The 18,738-nt window shown below is 46.5% G+C and overlaps 1 protein-coding gene across 3 annotated transcripts in view; it reads left to right on the forward strand.

Moving 5' to 3' along the window:
* The window catches only part of MED23 (mediator complex subunit 23), a 467,463-nt gene that overhangs the window by 331,062 nt on the left and 117,663 nt on the right, over positions 1-18,738 (forward strand). For all 3 annotated transcript variants that reach the window (XM_085611580.1, XM_085611579.1, XM_085611581.1), the window contains one exon: positions 6,416-6,596. In XM_085611580.1, coding sequence (XP_085467706.1) covers positions 6,416-6,596 — 181 coding nt within the window. The remainder of the gene's footprint in view (positions 1-6,415; positions 6,597-18,738) is intronic.

Below are 18,738 nucleotides of genomic sequence, written 5' to 3' on the forward strand. Positions count from 1 at the left end.
TGGCCCTATTTCAAAAGGCAGTTCTGGAGCTCCTTCTAAAAGGGGCCATAGCCAGTGCCTCCTCAGCACCATGGCAAATGTGTCTACTCTGGACTTTCTCATCCCCCAAAAAAACAGCTCACTCGATCTCAGGCCTCTCAACCAATTCATCCTGTCGGATCATTCCCATATGGTCACCCCACAGGATGTCATCCCCCTGCTGCAGCAAGATTACTTCATGGCCACACTAGGCCTTAAGAACATCTATTTCCACATCTCAATCCATCCAGCTAATCAGGGCAACCTGTGCTTCATGGTAAGTGATCAGCACTACCACTTCAAAGTGTTGCCCTTCAAAGTCACCATGGCCCCAAGGTCTTTCAATAAATGTCTAGCAGTAGTAGCCACCCTCCTCAGAAGGGGATGGGCTCATGTCTTCCCATACCTAGATTACTGGCTGATCAAGAGTGCAGACAGACAAGACTACCTAGTGCTGTAATTTCTCTACTACACGGCTTGGGGTTTCAGTGGCGGCTGGTGACATTTGAAAGTGGTAGGGCGTAAAAGTTTTGTATGAGTGCCCGAAGGCGAGGGAGTGTAGCGAGCAAGTCCAGCCACCATATGGTGGGGTTCGTGGAGATTCGGGGAAAAAAAGAGCAGACAAATGGTGCATTTAAGCAAATTTAAGGAAGCAAGAGAGTTGATAAAGCAATTGTAAAAGTGTAGTTATGAAATAAATAAAGAGATTTCATATGATAATGGTGTAGGTAGCTTTAAAAAAAGCACACACCTTTAATTCCAGCCACATGCACATCATGTTTTTCCACTTAAACAAGCCTATTTTACTTTCAAGATGCCCGCGCGTTCCCTTGAATGGGTGCTTCTTTCTCGCACATAGAATATAGATGGCATCACTCTAGTAGAGAGTGGTGGGTGAGAGGAGAGAGAATGTAGATCCAGAAAAGGGGAGCGGGGTGGACAGAGACTTAGAAAGGTAGAGGGATGTGGGAGAAAGGAGAGAGTGTGCAGAGAAAGGAATGGAGCTGGGTGGACAGAGAGAAAGGTAGAGGGAGTGTTGGGTGAAAGGAGAGAGGGTCGAGAAAGGAAAGGTGAAGCTGGGTAGAGGGAGTGGTGAGTGAGAGAAGAGGGGAAGGGGGAGGTGGTCGAGCAGAGGAGTGAGAGGGAGAGAAATAAGGAGGGAAGTGGTAGAATAACCGAAGGTAGGGGAAGGAGTTGGTGACAAGCATAGAAGGGAAAGAGGATGGAAGGAGGAAACTTGGTGGGAAAGAGGAATGGAGAGAAGTGGAGTGTGAGTGTCAGAAAGAGGACAGAAAGGAAAGGCGGAGTGGTGAGTGAGGCAGTGAGGAGACAGAAGGAGTTGTGAGTGTGAGGATAGAGAGGGGGGAGAGAAAGGAAAAGGGTTGTGGTGAGTGAGAGAACGAGAAAAGGCAGATGTGGGGGTGAGAGGCAGAGAGGCGAGGAAGGAAAGGGGGAGTAGTGGTTGACATGACAGGAATGAAAGGTAGAGGTTTTGGGACGAAACGTAGAGGTAAGAATATTCTGCTATGGTTTTCATCTCGTCCCATGAGGAGCGGTAAGACTCTTGTTCAGAAAAGAGCCCTAAAGCTGCCCACACCCCTTCACAGCTGCTCGGCACCTTCACAGCGGCCTTGTTGGAGTCTTGTTTTCGGGTCTCGTTCGTTTTTGTGCTTGGAGAATAAAATCTGGGGTGTGGATGGGTGGGGTAGGGTGTACTGTGTGGAGAACTTGAAGTCATTGAAAATCGGAATCAGTGGGGTCACTTGTGGCTACCGAGTGATCTATTTCCATGACGAAATTTGCACACTCTTGAAACGCCCCACACAAAAACACACTGATCCTTCCTTTGTGATCTGGATCAGATTGTGTGAAAACCTCTCGCTTGTGAACCGCCCCCGCAGTCTCTTGGGGACAGACCCGGTGAACAAGGGAAATCATTTAAAGAGGCAGACTCATGGAATTCTGATGTGACGAGCGAGCGACTTTGTCACTTTGATCTGCATTGAACTCGCGCCCAGTCTCCTTCAAGCAGCGCCTCAAGGCGCTGAGAAGAGGTCCTTTCCTGGGCGTGCTGCTCATTGTTAGCAGGCAAGCAGCGGCCCAAGGTGTTTAATACATTAGAACAAAAACAATCCACATCAAATGACGCGCTTGCTTCGGGATACTGTAAGCTAGATCAGTGGGTTAACAGGGCTCATCTACTGTATTGTCGTGTTTTGTAGGCTGTTTCAGGATCGCTAATTTTTACCTTTTTTTTTTTATTCCTCTCCTATAATAACTTGCATTTAGCTTCAGATGCTGCAGTTTTATAAAGCGTTTCATTACAAAGACGCATATTTATTGCAGTTTCACCCTGGAGATGTGAACATTTGTTGCGGTCATTCACAGGTGCACGCCACAAAAAAGACCGTGATACTCACAAGGGATGCATGAATCCGAAATTCAAATTTGGTTCACCCAGAGGGAAGACTAAAGAAACAGGCGAAGCAGGGTCGCAGCTCGTGCCCTCCCCCACGCGGGCTCGCATTTCCAGTCCAACAGCAGGTGCCCGAAGTTTGAGCACCTTCCCCATGTCAAGGAACACAAAGGCGGCTGAGCCATGTGCAGGCCTCGGCAGCAGAGGCTGGGGGAGAAACCAAGCCTGAAGTGAAGACTGCTGAATTTAGTGTGCATACAGTAAACCTCCCAGCCCAGCTATCCTATTCCCTCGCTCTTTATTTACCTAGCCTCGCCCTGCCGCCTGAGATGCTATGATGTCTACTTGCGGAGTCGCGGGTCGCAACACTTGCGGGGGGAAGAGAGGGGGTGTTAAAATGAAAACAAAACTTCTTACCTGACCGCCCTGGGACGCATTGCAAATACAGATGTCATTGTCTCACCAGTTTTGCTGAGCAAAGACAGGTGAACACGGTCCGGACTCCGGAGGCATACAGTGAATGTACTGTTCAGAGGACGCAGGCACGAACTTACCCCACCGCCTACGTCTCAGCCAATCCAGACGCTGCGTCAGGATTGGCTTGAGTAGTAGTGCGCATGTTGTGTTTAGGGCATAACAATTTTTGCTACGAGCCCGAACATGCGCACTCTAGGCTGCTCATTAGAAGAGCGGCATGGAAGAACCCTCGCTCTTCTAATGAGCAGCTTACTGCGCATGTTCGGGCTTGTATCAAAACTTTGAAGCCCTAAACAGAACATGCGCCGACCACCTGATACCAATCGTGGATGCACTTGCACTGAACTCCTGCTGCCCCGCCCCCTTCTGAGCCGACTGCCTCCGGGGGCCTGGGATTGCAATTTGCAAATAAATGTAGTGAGACAGAGTGACAGACGGCAACAGCACGCACGCTTGTTGCTCAACTAGACTCATGCCTGAAATTAATTAGTGGGGCAACGCCCAAGCGCCCTAATGGACGCACCGCCCCTGTGGGGTTTACAGTCAGTGCCACTAAGTCCTACCTCGAGCCACTTCAGGTCCAACACTGCCTGGTATCAGTCCTAAATGCTGTTTGAGCAAAGCTTGCCAGAGTGCCCAAAGGTTGGTGGCATTCCAGCAGCTTCTGCCTCTTTTTAGCCACTCTGTCCTTTCACAGTTGGAACAGTAATGCCCCTCTACCAGTAATATGACCTCATGCGTAGCCATAGTCCCTCACACAAGGCTCCAAGGTGGTGGAATAGCAACAATGAGTTGTGGGGCAGGCCCCATACAGACTTGGGTCCCCAGGTGACCATATCTATGGACACATCACTCCCTGTATAGGGGGCCCATCTAAATGACATGGCAGGCCTTGGTCTGTGGTCATCTCATTAATGGGGTCATCAACCATCTGGATCTTTTAGCCATTCATCTAGCCCTCAAAACCCTCGACATTCAAGGTGAGGGGTTCTGTTCTGGATAGAAAACACCACCGTGTTTTACCTATAAAAGCAGGGTGGCACTCACCATCCTAAGGTGTCAACACAAGAGCAACAAATTTGGCAATGGACAGTCCACCAAGTTCACTTCTTGGCAGAGTATCTACTGGCAGTGGACAACGAGTTTGCAGACTAACTCAGTATGATGCAGCAACAACTCCATGAGTCCTACTTACTTACTTTCATCTGTGGGGCACCCCAGGCATAGACCTCTTTGCCACATGCAAAAACTCAAAATGCCCAAACTTTGCCTCCAGGTCTCCACATCCCCAGTCCATCGGCAATGCTCTGTGGAGGAAATCACCAGGGATCTTTGCATATGCCTTTTATCCTCTTCCTCTTCTGTACGTGGTGAGGAAACTGTGGCAACCCTTTCATACTCTAATCCTGGTGGCTCCCATATGGCCCAGACAACCATGGTTCAGAGATGTCCATCGCTCCACACGAGGGGCTCCCCAACAGGCAGGCCATCTAACACAAAATGAAGACTGGGTCAGTTACCCGGGACCTAGACAACTGAATGTAGCAATATGTCTCCTGAGGTCCCAGATTTGGTTATCTTAACTTATCTCAAGAGTGAATACACAAACCCCAGGAAGCCCTTAGACCTACCACACGTTCCTGTTATGTTGTTGAGTAGAAATGGTTTGTCTGCTACAGTATGAGAAACACATAAACCCTCTCACATCTACAGTACAAGACATCATTTGCTTCCTTCTACATCTGCAAAAGTCAGGCTTAGACTATACCTCTAGTTAATTGCACATAGCTGCTGTTGCTGCATACATACAGAATAGGGAGCACTCCTCACTCTTCAAAGTCACTGTTGTTAATGCCTTTTTGGAGGGTCTTAAATGTACCACCCCACCTAGGGTTCCACCTGGCCCAGTCTGGCATCTCAATATTGTCATCACTAGACACATGGGAGCCCTCACTGCATTCTTGAACTTGTTCTCCTGGAAAGTCATTTTTCTGGTAGCCATAACATCCCTTCGGCATATTAGTGAGCTACAGGCTCTTGCACTACTAAAACCTTTCTTCCAGGTCCATAATGAGAGGGTAGTTCTTAGGACTAACCCTCAGTTCCTGCCTAAGGTTGTCTCCCCCATTCCACTTTAACCAAGTAATTGAGCTGTCGTTCTATTTTCCACTACCTGAGTCAGTAGCTGAAAGAGCACTTCACACACTTGATGTCAAGCATACTCTTGTGTATTATATAAACAGGACCACATTTTTCTGTAAAACACAATAGCTTTGTGTTGCCTTTTGCTCATCCTCATAAAGGCCATCCATATTGAAGGCAGGTATTGCCAAATGGATTGTTAAATGCATCCAGACCTGTTACCTCAAAGCCAAAATGACCCTACCTACCCACCTGAGGCCGCACTTCATCCACGTGCAGGATGCCACTATGTTTTATTATTTGAAACATATCCTAGCTGACATCTGCAAAGCTGCCACTTGATCCATCCCACACACATTCACAAATCATTATTGTGTGGATGTCCTTACAAAGCAGAAAGTTAGAGTGGGTCACACTATCTTTAGAACTCTGTTTCAGACCTCTGCACCATCGACAGGCAAGCCACCACTTAGGGGGGTACTGCTTTACAGTCAATGCTGAATATTTGTATTTACAGCCACACATGCTACAAATGGATTCTCTTACCCTGTGAGCATCTGTTTGTTGCATGCAGTGCTGTAGATTCACATGCTCTTGCCCTTTTCCACGGAAACCAGTGTTTGCTACAGATATCTTCAACCATCAGAATTCTGTATTCTACATGCATGGCCACTGTTCTATCCTGCTCACTACTCCATACCTACTCTCTCACCTGCTGTGTGAAAACCAGTCTAACAATGGAGTCTAGACAGCCAAGGTAGAAATCACCAAGATCGTTTTACTCTAAAGACTTTAAAGAAAAACAAGTTGCAAAAGTCCGAGCCCAACACAAGATTACTCTACAGATTTACATGCAATGAACAGATGCTCAGAGGAAAAATAATATAATTCTTCTTAATTATATTTAACGAAAGGATACACAGGCCTGGTATTGCCATAAGGATAGCCGATTATATCTTTCCAGTTCTGCATTACATTCTTAAAATTATGTATACTATCATTATAACAAGTTAAAATGACCAGGTCAGTTGGAGAAGTCATGGGTTTAACAAGTTATTAAACCTTGAGCCTGGTTGCAATTTGTCGATTGTTTAAGCCCTGAAATGTTCGCTCATGATGTGGATTGATATCAGAGAGAATTACATGTAAATGCATCGAAATGTAATCCCCCCTCCATGATAGCTTATTTTACTCGTCTGGCAAGATGATAATGGATAGTGTTTGCTGTGCTATTGTATGAATAAGTTTGTTAAAAAATGTAATTGTCGTGGTCAGTAATACTTCATTACAAGTTCTTCAGTTTCTGTGTAACTATTGTATTTATTCAAACACTGCTGAAATCCACTTGTTTCTGTTTTTCAGGGTTCTTGAAAGAATTGGAGCCAGAGCTCTTGTAGCTCATGTCAGGACTTTTGCTGACTTCTTGGTGTACGAGTTTTCTACATCAGCAGGAGGGCAGCAGCTAAATAAATGCATTGAGATTCTGAATGATATGGTGTGGAAGTATAACATTGTGACTCTTGACAGACTGATACTTTGTCTGGTAAGTATTACCTGGGGATATGGGTATGATGAATGTGCATCACTCAACAGGAAATCCCAGTTATTCAGGCCAAGAAAGATTCCAAGTAATCAGTCTCACAAATGTATCATGTCACATCACAAAAATACACAGAAACCTGAGCCCATATGCCTTATGAATTTGATTGAAACTAGCCTTTCTATTGTTTCAGGAGCCCCTGGTTTTTTGTGAGGGGAAAACCCTCACCAGAACAAAGACTTGCTTGAATACCTATTGTTAATCTCTGTCTCAGACATAGCCCGAATAAACAGTCCCACACTGTAAATATTGTGGTTAATGAATATTGTTAAAGTCACTGTTCTTTCTTAATGAGGATTATGTACACATGAAAAGGAGATACTAGGTATGATTTGTGAATTACTTTGCTTTACCTGCGCGCTCCTTAATTTAGTTCAGTGGCCTAGAAATTATCTTTATCAGAGTGTAATACATCAGTAACGGAGCCCTGTGAATGATTCACAAAAGATACCTTACATGTCATGACCGATCGCAGTACTGACTGACTAAAAAGGATCACTTGCTTCTCTCTACCAGAACTATCCATTACCAAGTTAATACACCTCAAAACACCAGCAAACATACTTGTTAATTATCTTCTTAGTAATTGCCACCGGACCAACAAAGGTTAGTGACACTATGAGTTATTTTGGCATGTTGGGTACTAATTGTCATCCATGTCAGCTAGTCCTTTCATTATCCAACAAATTTACTGTCACACTTAGCTTACCAGCCAAGGATCAGAATTGAGCAGCAGTTGCATTATTAAAAACACCTGTACTCTAATCTCCCAGTTGTCAGTGACATGAGGAATTTCCATAGCCTTGTAGATGAGCTAGACCTTGGTCTGATGTGAGATCATTAATGGTATACATCAGGGAATGCGTAAATTGACTCTTTATCAGTGTTGTTTTGGACTACGTAATGTGAGATGAAGGCTGATCAGCCAAATAAAGTTCTATGTAGATCCAAAATCTAAGTGCACTGAAAGTCACTGAGCATTATCAACTTTATTGAAGGGTCTAGTGTGTGGTGCAGGCTTCATCCTTTTGGCTGTTAAGGGAAGCTTAAGATTAAAGAGTTTGTTAAAGGTTCTTACCACATCCACCTTTCCTTGGAGGCCCCTCACATCTACCCAAAGGGCCAAATGCGCAGGCTTTCACCCAAATGGCAGAGGTAGATTTTCAACCGCTATGCTACTTAGCTAGTTCCTTGCTTCTTCGGAATGAATTGATTGATCTAGGTTTTAAGCTGCACATGACTATGCCATTGTCTTCTGTACTATTTGGAGTCCTGGAGACACCTATGGGAGTCTGTCAGGTGCATGACTCTGCTTTAAATGTTATTGATGTGTTTGTTTTCTATTTGTACAGAAGACTGTATGTCAATGTTATGGCAATGCATTGCTTTTTGGCAATTAGTGTGTAACTTGGACATACACTGTACCCGAGCCCTGCAGTCTTATTTACTTACGGTCTGTGGGGCGTGTGAGTTCACTGCCTTAACACTTATGGGCAGGAACGAGTTGATGAAAAACTGCCAACCGCTTTCATAAAGAGCACAGCATTTCAGAAATACAAATCCTGTAATTAATTCCATCTGGCAAAGAATGTGAATTGATGACACAAGCATGACAACCTTTTATGCAGCTGTATAATATCTAATAGAGACCTCTAGGTGCAGGTTCCTCACCTTCGAATATTCCCCTGGCATCAGACTGGATCTCCAAGTTTTTGAGCAGGTTCCCTGCATGCTAGTATTTGGTGTTATTCCGAAATGACGTACATGGGGTCTATGTAGACACCACTCCAGCATGCTGACTTCAGTTTTTCTTTACATGCCAGTCCCTGTAGATTCGGAGACAGCTACCCCCAGTAATTATTTCCTCAACTTATTGTTTTAGCTTTTTTGGGATGTTCATCTCCTGGTGGGTGTCGATCGTCCCTTTAAAAAGCCAACAGGATTTGAACCTTGTGGCACTTGTCACAGACAGATGCCTGTTAAAGACCCTCATTTGGTTTGCCTGTGGTGCTTGGAGCAGGACCACGACTCTCAAGACCTGCAAGGATTGTTGTGCCATGAATCCGAAGAAGCTGAGGCGACGCAGTTGATCCTGGTTATGCAGAAGGTCCCAGGACCCCTCACGGAGCCACTCCCAATGCTCGTCCACACAATCCAAGTCGTCAGGTATGTCCCACAAGTGGAGGAAGTAGAAGCAGTCTTCGACTTCCTCGTGCTGGTACAAAACTTCGCACCTGGCATGGGAGCGTCTGCAGTAAAGGCCTCGCTTAGTGGTGGAGTCTGTGCCAGGGTTTGCTATGCACCTCCCCTAATTTTCCTGACCTGATCGACCCCTTCTCCAGTCGAGGAATTTTAGGAGGCTATGCACCTCATAATTTGGTAGCTTAACAGCTTATGAGCGCTTTAGATCTCCACAGGTACGGGATGACACCTTTCTGGTTCTTTGCCAGTAGGCCCACCCTTGGCGCCAGTCGGGCTCCTTAGATTTATTGTTGGATCTGGAGCTGCGCCACCCACAACCTTGCTCCGCCGGCTCTACTGCCATCGCTCCCAGTGCCGCTGACACCTCACAGTGGCATAGGCCCCATGGTCAAACCCAGCTTTGACATGGAACCGATGGGTGTCGTCCGGCGTGTACCGGTAGCATACCTTCTGACCCAGAGCCAGTGTCTTTTTCCTTTGACTGGCCTGGAGAGAGTGACCACCATGCCCTTGATGACACAGAAGACAAATGGTACAAGGAACTGGCACATGTGAGTTTTTTGGACACCTCCCCAGACACTGGCCTGGTCTGTCCCCCTACCATGGTAAAGGAGGGTACCTCATTCGCAGTGGTGGTGCAGAGGGCAGCTGATGTCTTGGACATTCAGTCGCTCACATTGGCAGTCAAGACACATGTCATGACAGAGGTACTTCAGCTGGGAGTAGCCCGTTCTGAACTTTTACTCCCATTCAATGAAGCCCTTACAGATGTCCTCTTTAGGGCCTGGTCCAAGCCTTACACAGGGGCTCCTGTGCACAGGACAATTGCACCTCCATCACCTCCACTTCTTGGCTCAATCCTGGTGCATTCCCTGGCACTCCATCGGATATGAATCCAAAAGGATAGATACCTTCGCTAAGAGAATTTTTTCTTACACAAACCTAGCACTGAGTTCAGTGAAAACCATGCACATTTTTGGATTATACGCCCACATTGTGTGGGATTCAGTTGAGCAAGTGCTGCCTATGGTCTCTGTGGAGGCCCAAGCCATAAACTGCTAGCTATTGCTGATGGGTGAGATGCAGCAAAGTTCACCGTCAGGTGTTGACTTGACATGACTAGCTTGCTAGGCAAAACGATTTATTCGTCAGTGGCACTGAGATGCCACGCCTGGCTGAGAACCACTAGCTTCTCAGGGGGTATCAAAGCTTCACTCGTGGACGTAGCCTTTGGTGGATTTTGCCTCATTGGTGAGAAGGCGGACTCCGTGATGGAGCCTTTTAAGGACAGTTGAACTATGGCCAAGTCCTTGGGTCTATCCATGGCTCTTCAACAACTCCCGTCCGCCTTTCAACCCTTCCGTTTCTACAGTAGGGGCTACCAACCATGTCCCTTACTGCCCAGCCACCACGGCCAACAGGCTGGCTGTTTCGGGTTGCGGTTCCCACAGTCCATGTGGAACCACCACCCAGAGGTCGATTCAGTCCACCCCCACCTCCCGCATCAGCAGAAGCCTCCAAACCCCTTTAATTTGCCCTTATGCCAGCACGGGCACCCAGTGGGAGGCAAGATCTGCCATCCTCTGCCTCATTGTCAGTCTAGAACATTGGACTGGGTTTTACAAATAGTCCAGAGGGACTACTCCACCCCCTTTCTGGAGACTCCCCCATCCATTCCTCCCAACTGAAGGAGGATCATCTCTCCATGCTCTGGTAGGATTTAGCAGCTCTTTTGGCCAAAGGGGCCATAGAGAGGGTGCCAGTATCAGAAGTAGGTCTTGTTTGCTAATCCTGCTACTCTGTCCTGTCCTAGACCTGCACCTTCTCAACTGTTTCCTGGAAAAGAACACATTCAGGATGCTAATTTAGGTCAGGTCATGTCTGCTCTGGAGGCTGAATGGTAGTGTTGGACTTGTAGGTTGCATACTTCCACATCCCTGTCCTGCCCGCCCAATGGCGCAACATGCGGTTCACGGTGGGCCAAGAGCACTTTCAGTTTGCCAGGCTCCCCTTTGGCCTCACCAGCACCTCTCGGGTTCTCCAAGGTGATGGCGATGGTTGCAGCACATTTACGGAGGTCAGGTATTCCAGTCTTCTCCTACCCCGATGACTAGCTGTTTAAGGCTGGATTGCCCCAGGCAGTCATCTCCAACCTTCGGACTACAGCGAACCTCATGCATTTGAGTGTTCACTATCAGTGTGCCAAAGTGACACCTGACTCCCTCTCTTCATCGGGATCACTCTGGAAAAGTGCAGTTTTCTGCCAATCCTGCTGAACGTCGCGTCCAGGATATGATAATGATGTTTCAGCCACTATCCCTGGTTTCAGTGAGACTCTGAGGCTGTTGGGTCTCATGGCCTCCTTAATCCTTCTAGTGACAAATGCCGTTGGCAAATGAGGCCTCTGCAGTGGGACCTGACGTTGAAGTGGGCACAGCATCAGGAGAACATTTCCATCCTGGTCCAGACGTTGGCGAGAACTGCAAAGGTTCTGCAGTGTTGGCTGTGAATCATGATTGGGTCAGCGGCAGACCCTCTTCCTTCCCCAGCCCGAGCTGACTGTAAAATTTCAAAACTTTTAGATTTATATAGCGCTGCTCATCACCCATGAGGGTATCCAGCTGCTGTCCATGGGCGCGAGGAGATTAAGTGATTTGCTCAGAATCACCGGTTGTTGTGTCGACGCTGAGACTCTAATCCTGATCCTCAGCTCCTGAGTCGGCAGCTTTGTCCCTTGCTCCATGATTCAATCCTTGACTGAGACAGCTATGTTGGAGAGGTGAAGATCAAAGGACTCTGGTCTCTGGCAGAGTCCGGCCTTCACATCAATCCGTTGGAGCGCCGGGTGATCTGGTTGGCATTGAAAGATTTCTTCACTCAATCAAGGGAAGGCTGGTATAGGTGCTCACGGACAACACCACTGCCATGTGGTACTGATACAAACAGGGTGGGGTGGCGGTCGTAAACGGTTTGTCAAGAGGCCCCGCACCCCTGGACATGTCTAGAACATCAGGGCATTTCCCTCTTTCTCTGCAGTGGGGAACAAATCTAACTAACGCTCTCCTCACTCTTGAAAGAGACCTTTCACCATCTCCGGATGGAGACGCCATTCCTGATCCACTGGGTCGCGACAGCTAAGTTAGTTTGCCCTGACATTCAGAGAGAAGTAATGAACTGGAAATGCACACTTCTTGGGAAATGCCCAGAAATTGTTTCTCTTAGTTCCTTTTCTCTGTATTTTTTTTGCTGACCTTTCTGTCCTTGTGTGATGTCTGCCGTACGCCCAAGAAGCCCTTTGTTGTGGTCTACATCTGCAGATTATTTTGTCCACTATTAAGTATGGAAGCACAATGAGAACTGCAGAGCCGAAGGAGTGTGCAAACCCAGCACAAACCGGCCATCTAAAGATCTGGGCTTTTCAATCGACAAAGAAAAACCCAAAGAAATTAAACTGGCAAAAGCGGATGTCCCAGTTATTGAAGAAGTCATTGACAGAGAAAAGAGGCAAGAGAGAATGTCGAAAAAGGGCGACAGCAAGAAACACCAGGTAAGCAAGTCAAGCTGAAACCTTCAGACTCAAAGCAGGCAAGCCCTCAGAACAGGCCTCAACTCCTAAAGGTGATCATGAGTGTGATAAAGTGTCCCGCAAAAAGGAGGGTATAACGGAAAATAGAAGATCCTACAATGCTGGATGACGAACAAAAGGCCCACATCAATTGGAAGAAACTGCAACTCAGGACTAAGATGGAGGCTGAACTGAGGAAGAAAGAGGAGTTCAACGACTCTTTGAAAACATTCTGAATCCCACTCAAACCATCGAGTGAAAGACCTGTGAAATAAAACCTACAGAGCTGGAGACCCCTATCATGCCAGAGTCCCAGTAAGAGGTAAAAGAGGAATTATTTGAAAACAAAGAGGAACAAGAGGACAAATAGAGCACAAATCTTTCCAGGCAGGAGAAGCTAACGAGCAGTGGTAGGTTTTCTATGTGAATTCCCTTGAGGAAGGTATCCAGTCCTACCCATCCAAACAATTGTGCCTGGATGACATAGTGATATACTGCGCTTCTTAATAAAATGGGGAGGAAAACTTGGGTGCAGCAGAAAGAGGAACAGGCTAATTTATATTTCCTCCTAGAAATGCTACTACTGTCAAAGAAGAAGAACCAATACCTGCCCATGCTGTCCATCATACTGAACCAAGGACAAGATGCCATCAGAGAACCAGCTGCAGCAAAAGAGAATGACAAGGATATAAAAGAAGTGCAGGCACTCTACCAGGTCCCACTTTACATCAAAGGCAACAAGGCTATAGACTCTTTCATAGTCACAACTGCACGTAAAAACACAAGCACCAACCACCATCGTATCTCCTCCAGTGAAGGAGACCCAATTAGGGGGCCGCAAGACATTGACACATTGCCAACTTTTGATATGCTTTCTAGATCCTCCTGCACTGTGGTACTCAATGTGAAGCCCGTGGGCTGCTGACAGCCTGGCAGACCTTTCCTTGCGGCCGTCAGACCTCCCCTTAGAAATGAACTGCAAAAAAACAAAGCTGCTCAAGTTCTGGTTCTTTTCCTGTTAACCAAACAAGTTCGTTTTCTGATTCTGGACTTTTTTCTGTAGTCACTTCGGCTTATTTTAGGAACAGGGTAGCCCTGTTAATAGAACAAGCTCAAATCACTGTAGAAACAAAACCCAGAATCCGAAATAAAGAGGACGCTAGGATTAATTTCTCTTTACGCTCTTATGGCTATGGGCTTTATATCTACAGCTCCTTCAGCTTGTACTGACAGGTAAGCAGTCCTGCTCAGAGTGGAAGTCATATCTGATTGGTCTGTGGAAGTGTATAGCAAAACAATGGGAACTGTGAACATAAGTATAGAAGGCTGGGTTAGTATGTGTGGGGAGTGGCTCAGGAGGTATGTGAAAAATATTCTGTAAAGACTTTGCTGGTTTATAACCTACAAGAAATTGCATATAAATGTGATGCACATATCTTCAATAAAGCAATCAATGCAACTTAAACAAAATTGGAAATCATTGTTTTGCCGCATGAATCTTTCTGGATTCACTATGCTGTGCATTATTCCGTCATCTAGTGGTTGGGTCCGGAAATGTAGTATTTCTTCTCTCTCTCTCTTTTTTTTTTTTTTTTTTTTTTTTTTTTTTGGGTGGGGGTCGACGAGGTAGTACCATTTGGTGTCCTTCTGTGACGTTGATGGGCTTCCTCCGGAAGCTCCCACCTTTGGTAGCCATTTTCAGATTCTTTTTTTCCGACGATGGGTCTGGATCATTACCGAGAAGCTCCCAAGATTGGAGAGAAGAATCGAAGTAATAAAGAAGAAAAACCGTGAGGAAGTTCTTTCCACTGCCCGGGGTAACAGGAGATCAACAAGAAGAATGCGCATGCAGGGGGCTCCCTGGACGCGGTAATGGACAAGACACCGTTCAAATTTTGCCAGAACTTTCATCAGAGCGCCGACTGCAACGCCTGCGCGGTCTTCACCCCGAAGACTTTGAGAGTGAGAGAAAGTCAGCGGCATGCCAATCACAACATGCAGGGCAAAGTACCACCGCCTTCGTTGCGAGACCTGGGCCTCTCCAGTGAAGAGGAAGATAATGTCGCCGAAGGACCAGAGAACGACGAGGAAAGAGATATTTTGGTTGTGGACGTCAAAAAGCTGACGTAAGGGATTCGTCGACCTTGAAAAAACCTGAAGAGTCCTGAATGATGGGCTCAAAACTAAGGCAGCCCCGGCGGCGAAAATTTCGACGACCGCGACAGCACCCAAGCCTAAACACACCGTAGGATCCTTCGATAAGGACTCCAAAATGGCAAAGGTCCTCGAAAGGGCGAAGACGTCGAAAGACGTTCGGCAAAAGGACGTTTTGGCGCCGAGAAAAGAGACACGGGCAACCCTCGACGACGGCCTTGGCGTCGACGGACGAAAAAAATGAAAGGCAGATGATCTCGACGCCGAAACACACGCGGCTGAGATAGAAAGGAAGAGAAAAAGGCTAGAAGCCGAAATGGCAAATATACTGCAACGGGAGAGAGACTTCGACGAAAGCTTGAAGCTTTTCAAGATTCCGCCGAAAACAAAGGATACAACTGGGGAGACAGTCGTCGAGGATATAATTCCACCGACAACCCCTGAGCCAGTCGAGGAAGAAGAAAAACAAGAACAGGAATAATTCTTCTTCGGGGACAACGTCGACGAAGATGACCAAACATATGCGGAATCGGCGATTTCGGAGAATCAAGACCTCCAGTGGCAAGATCTCGAAGCTGAATCACCCGAGGAGGCTGTGGAGACCTATCCTTCCAGGCTTTCACCTCCATATGACATTGGCATGTAATCAAGTGGTGAAGAAGGCAACAGACCCGTATGGGGTGCCTCTGGAGGAGGAAAAACCACAGTCATGCTTTTTATTAGAGACACTAAGGTCTACAAGATCGAGAAACCACTTTCTCCCAATGCTACCGAGCGTACTAGATCATGGAAAGGAGACATTCAAGGAGCCAGCTACATGCAAAGCTATAACTCCAAGAGCGGAAAAGAAGTACAAACACTCTTCCAAAGACCCCTTATACATCAGGGGATCGGTGCCGGCAGACTCCATTATTGCATCAACAGCAAGGAAAAGAGCTAATGTCCCGGCTACAGCAGGCCCACCTCCAGACAGAGAAAGCAAAAGGATGGACCTGGTAGGAAGAAAAGTGGAGAGGAGTGCAGCCAATCAATGGCGCATAGTCAATTCAAATGCACTATTGAACGGACACGCCTACCAACATTGGGAAGAAGTAGAAGAACTGCTGAAACACCTTCCTGAACAATTCCAAAAGCGAGCTACCCACCTGGTGCAGGAAGGGAAGAACATCGCAAATACTTGCTTAAAATCGTCCTTAGATTCTGCCGAAACATCCAGCAGACAAATGATGATTGGAATCACAGAAAGGAGAAAGGCATGGCTTCGAATTTCTGGATTCAAGCCTGAAGTTCAAAGCAACATCAACTCACCATTCAATGGGGAGCAATTGTTTGGGAGTGTGGTTGATGAAAAACTCAATCAATTGAAAAAGGACAATGAAACTGCGAGGTCCATGGGGGCGCTCCAGTTCAGGGGCCTACGAAGAGAAACACCATCAAGGAGACCAGCAGGTAGAGGTACACAACAACCAATTACCTCTCATCAGGGTTTCCAGCAAACATACCAAACAGGAAACCAGGGTACACAGCAGGGACAACAGCAAAACTGGCAGTACCAGGACAGAACATCCTTTCGTGGGCGCTTCTGTTGCAGAGGACAGCCACAAAGGGGAGGACAACAAACCTCAACAAAGTGACTTCAAGCACGAGACAGTACATTCACCAATGCTGAGGGTACGCATAGACACAACTTTACAGATCCTCCAACATACCACCCCAGTAGGAGGCAGACTGCAATTTTACCATAAAAAATGCAGGGAAATAACCACAGACAAGTGGATTTTAAACATAGTACGGATACTGCATAGAGCCAAGCAAACAACCTCCAGACAAAGCACCAAAGAAAAGCAGACATTCCAAAGAAGAACTATCTCACCTACTCAAAGAGGTGCAAGATATAAAGGAAAAACATGGGATAGAGAACGTACCGCACAGAGAAAAGAACAAAGGAGTATATTCAACATACTTCCTAATTCCAAAGGTAGAGGAAACATTACGGCCAATATTAGACCTAAGGTTTCAAAACAAATTCATAAATACTCAAAAATTCAAAATGGCTACCCTACAGGAAGTACTACCTCAGGTACAAACAGGAGATTACATGGCAACATTAGACTTAAAGGATGCGTATCTGCACATCCCAATGAACAGAAGACACACCAGACTATTAAGATTTGTCGTAGACCGCAAACTCTACCAATTCAAAGTTCTAGCTTTCGGCCTAAAATCAGCACCAAGGGTGTTCACAAAGTGCCTGGCAGCAGTAGCCGCGCATCTCAGAAGACAAAGAATCCATGTTTACTCCTACTTAGATGACTGGTTAGTAAGGGCAAACTCATACAGCCTATGCAAACAGCATATGCAACAAGTGGTAGAGACACTAGTTCAGCTGGGTTTCTCCATACACGGAGAAAATCATCAATGGAATCTGAATGCAAGAAGGTGTTCTTGGGCGCAGAGATACATACTGTGTTAGTGAAAGCATTCTCCAGCGAGAAAAGAATATCACCCCTTTTGAAGGAGACTCATCTGTACCAGAAGGGGCATCATCTGACAGTGAGGACAGTGGGGAAACTACTAGGAATGATGGCATCATGCATTAATTTAGTTCCCAATATTCATCCGCACATGAGACCATTTGAAGAATGGCTCCAAGCACAATGGTCACATGCTACAGGGAGTTGGGAGGATCTAGTGGTTGTCACAGAGTTCATCAGGAGATGGCATGGTGGAACAAAGAGAACATAGAACAGGGGATAGTTTTTACACCTCCAACTCCGACAATGACCATAACAACAGATGCATCCTGTTAGAAATGGGGGTCTCTAGTTGGCAAGGGCTTGCACCTTTGTCCAAGTAGGGACCCTTCTTCCTAGTCAGGGTAAGGGAGTTACACTCCTAAAATAACCCTTGCTCACCCCCTTGGTAGCTTGGCACGGGCAGTCAGGCTTATCTTAAAGGCATTGTGTAAAGTATTTGCACATAACCAACTGTAATACAGTGTAAACACTACCACCACACCAGTTTAGAACAATATCCAATATTTTTATATACATAAGACAAGACCAAAATGATAAAAATCCACAGTACAGTACTTTAAAAATCTTCAGTTATCACAGTATCCTTGAAAAACAGTTCCTTGATGTCAATAGCTCCATCCGGGGCTATCACGGCGTCGTGAACAACCAAATCCAAGCTGCTCTGGCTAACCGCGGCGTTGCGGGTCTGCTACGGTGTCGGGAAGACCCGCAAACAGTACCTTTCAGAAATGAAGGTCGTTGGTGACCTCTCGTTGTCCCACGCGTTGTGGGTCGATCTCCTCTCTGATGGAATCAGGAGCGCTGCGTGCGGTGCCCTCAGGTCGCAGTGTGAGCAGCGGCTCGGTGGCGGCGTCAGATGGCGTCGTTGGTGAGACCAGGGTCGTGGTGTGAGATGAAGGCGGTGCTCGTCACGGTGCTGGCAGGTATTACAGCATCTATTTACAAACCAAAGTTCATCTTCCACCCAACCGCCACAAGACTAGCAAACCGCTACAAAGTCTATACACAGCATATTAAATCCAGAAAGATTCACGCTGCAAAACTAATAGTTTCTTACCTGTCAATGTAGTTTTGCAGCTTGAAGAACTTTCTGGATTCACTAGCGAACCCACCCTCCTCCGCCAAGGAAGAGAACTGTAAGCAAGAAATATGAAAAAGAGAGACCGCAAGTAAAAAAAAAAAAAAAATCTGAAAAAGGCTACCAAAGGTGGGAGCTTCGGGAGGAAGCCCGTCGACGTCACAGAAGGACACCAAATGGTGCTCCGTCGTCGACGCCCACCATAAAAAAAAAAAAGAGAGAGAAGCAATACTACAATTCCGGACCCAACCACTAGATGGCGGAATAATGCACAGCATAGTGACTCCAGAAAGTTCTTCAAGCTGCAAAACTACACCGACTGGTAAGAAACTTTTTTTCTTTTGGTAGAAAAGCACAGTTTGCTCACTGCCAAAGTTTCCCAGGTTCAGGCATTATGTACTGCTCCAGTCCAGCCTTTGTGGAATAACCTAGGCTACAAGTCCCAGAATTTAAATAAAAAACCTGGACTGGGGCAGCACATCATGCATGGCCCTGGGTGGGACACTTAGCAGGGGTGCTACAGACTTTAAATGACTGTGTGTTACTGTA

The sequence above is a fragment of the Triturus cristatus genome, chromosome 6, assembly GCF_964204655.1.
Source record: "Triturus cristatus chromosome 6, aTriCri1.1, whole genome shotgun sequence".
Lineage (NCBI taxonomy): Eukaryota > Metazoa > Chordata > Amphibia > Caudata > Salamandridae > Triturus > Triturus cristatus.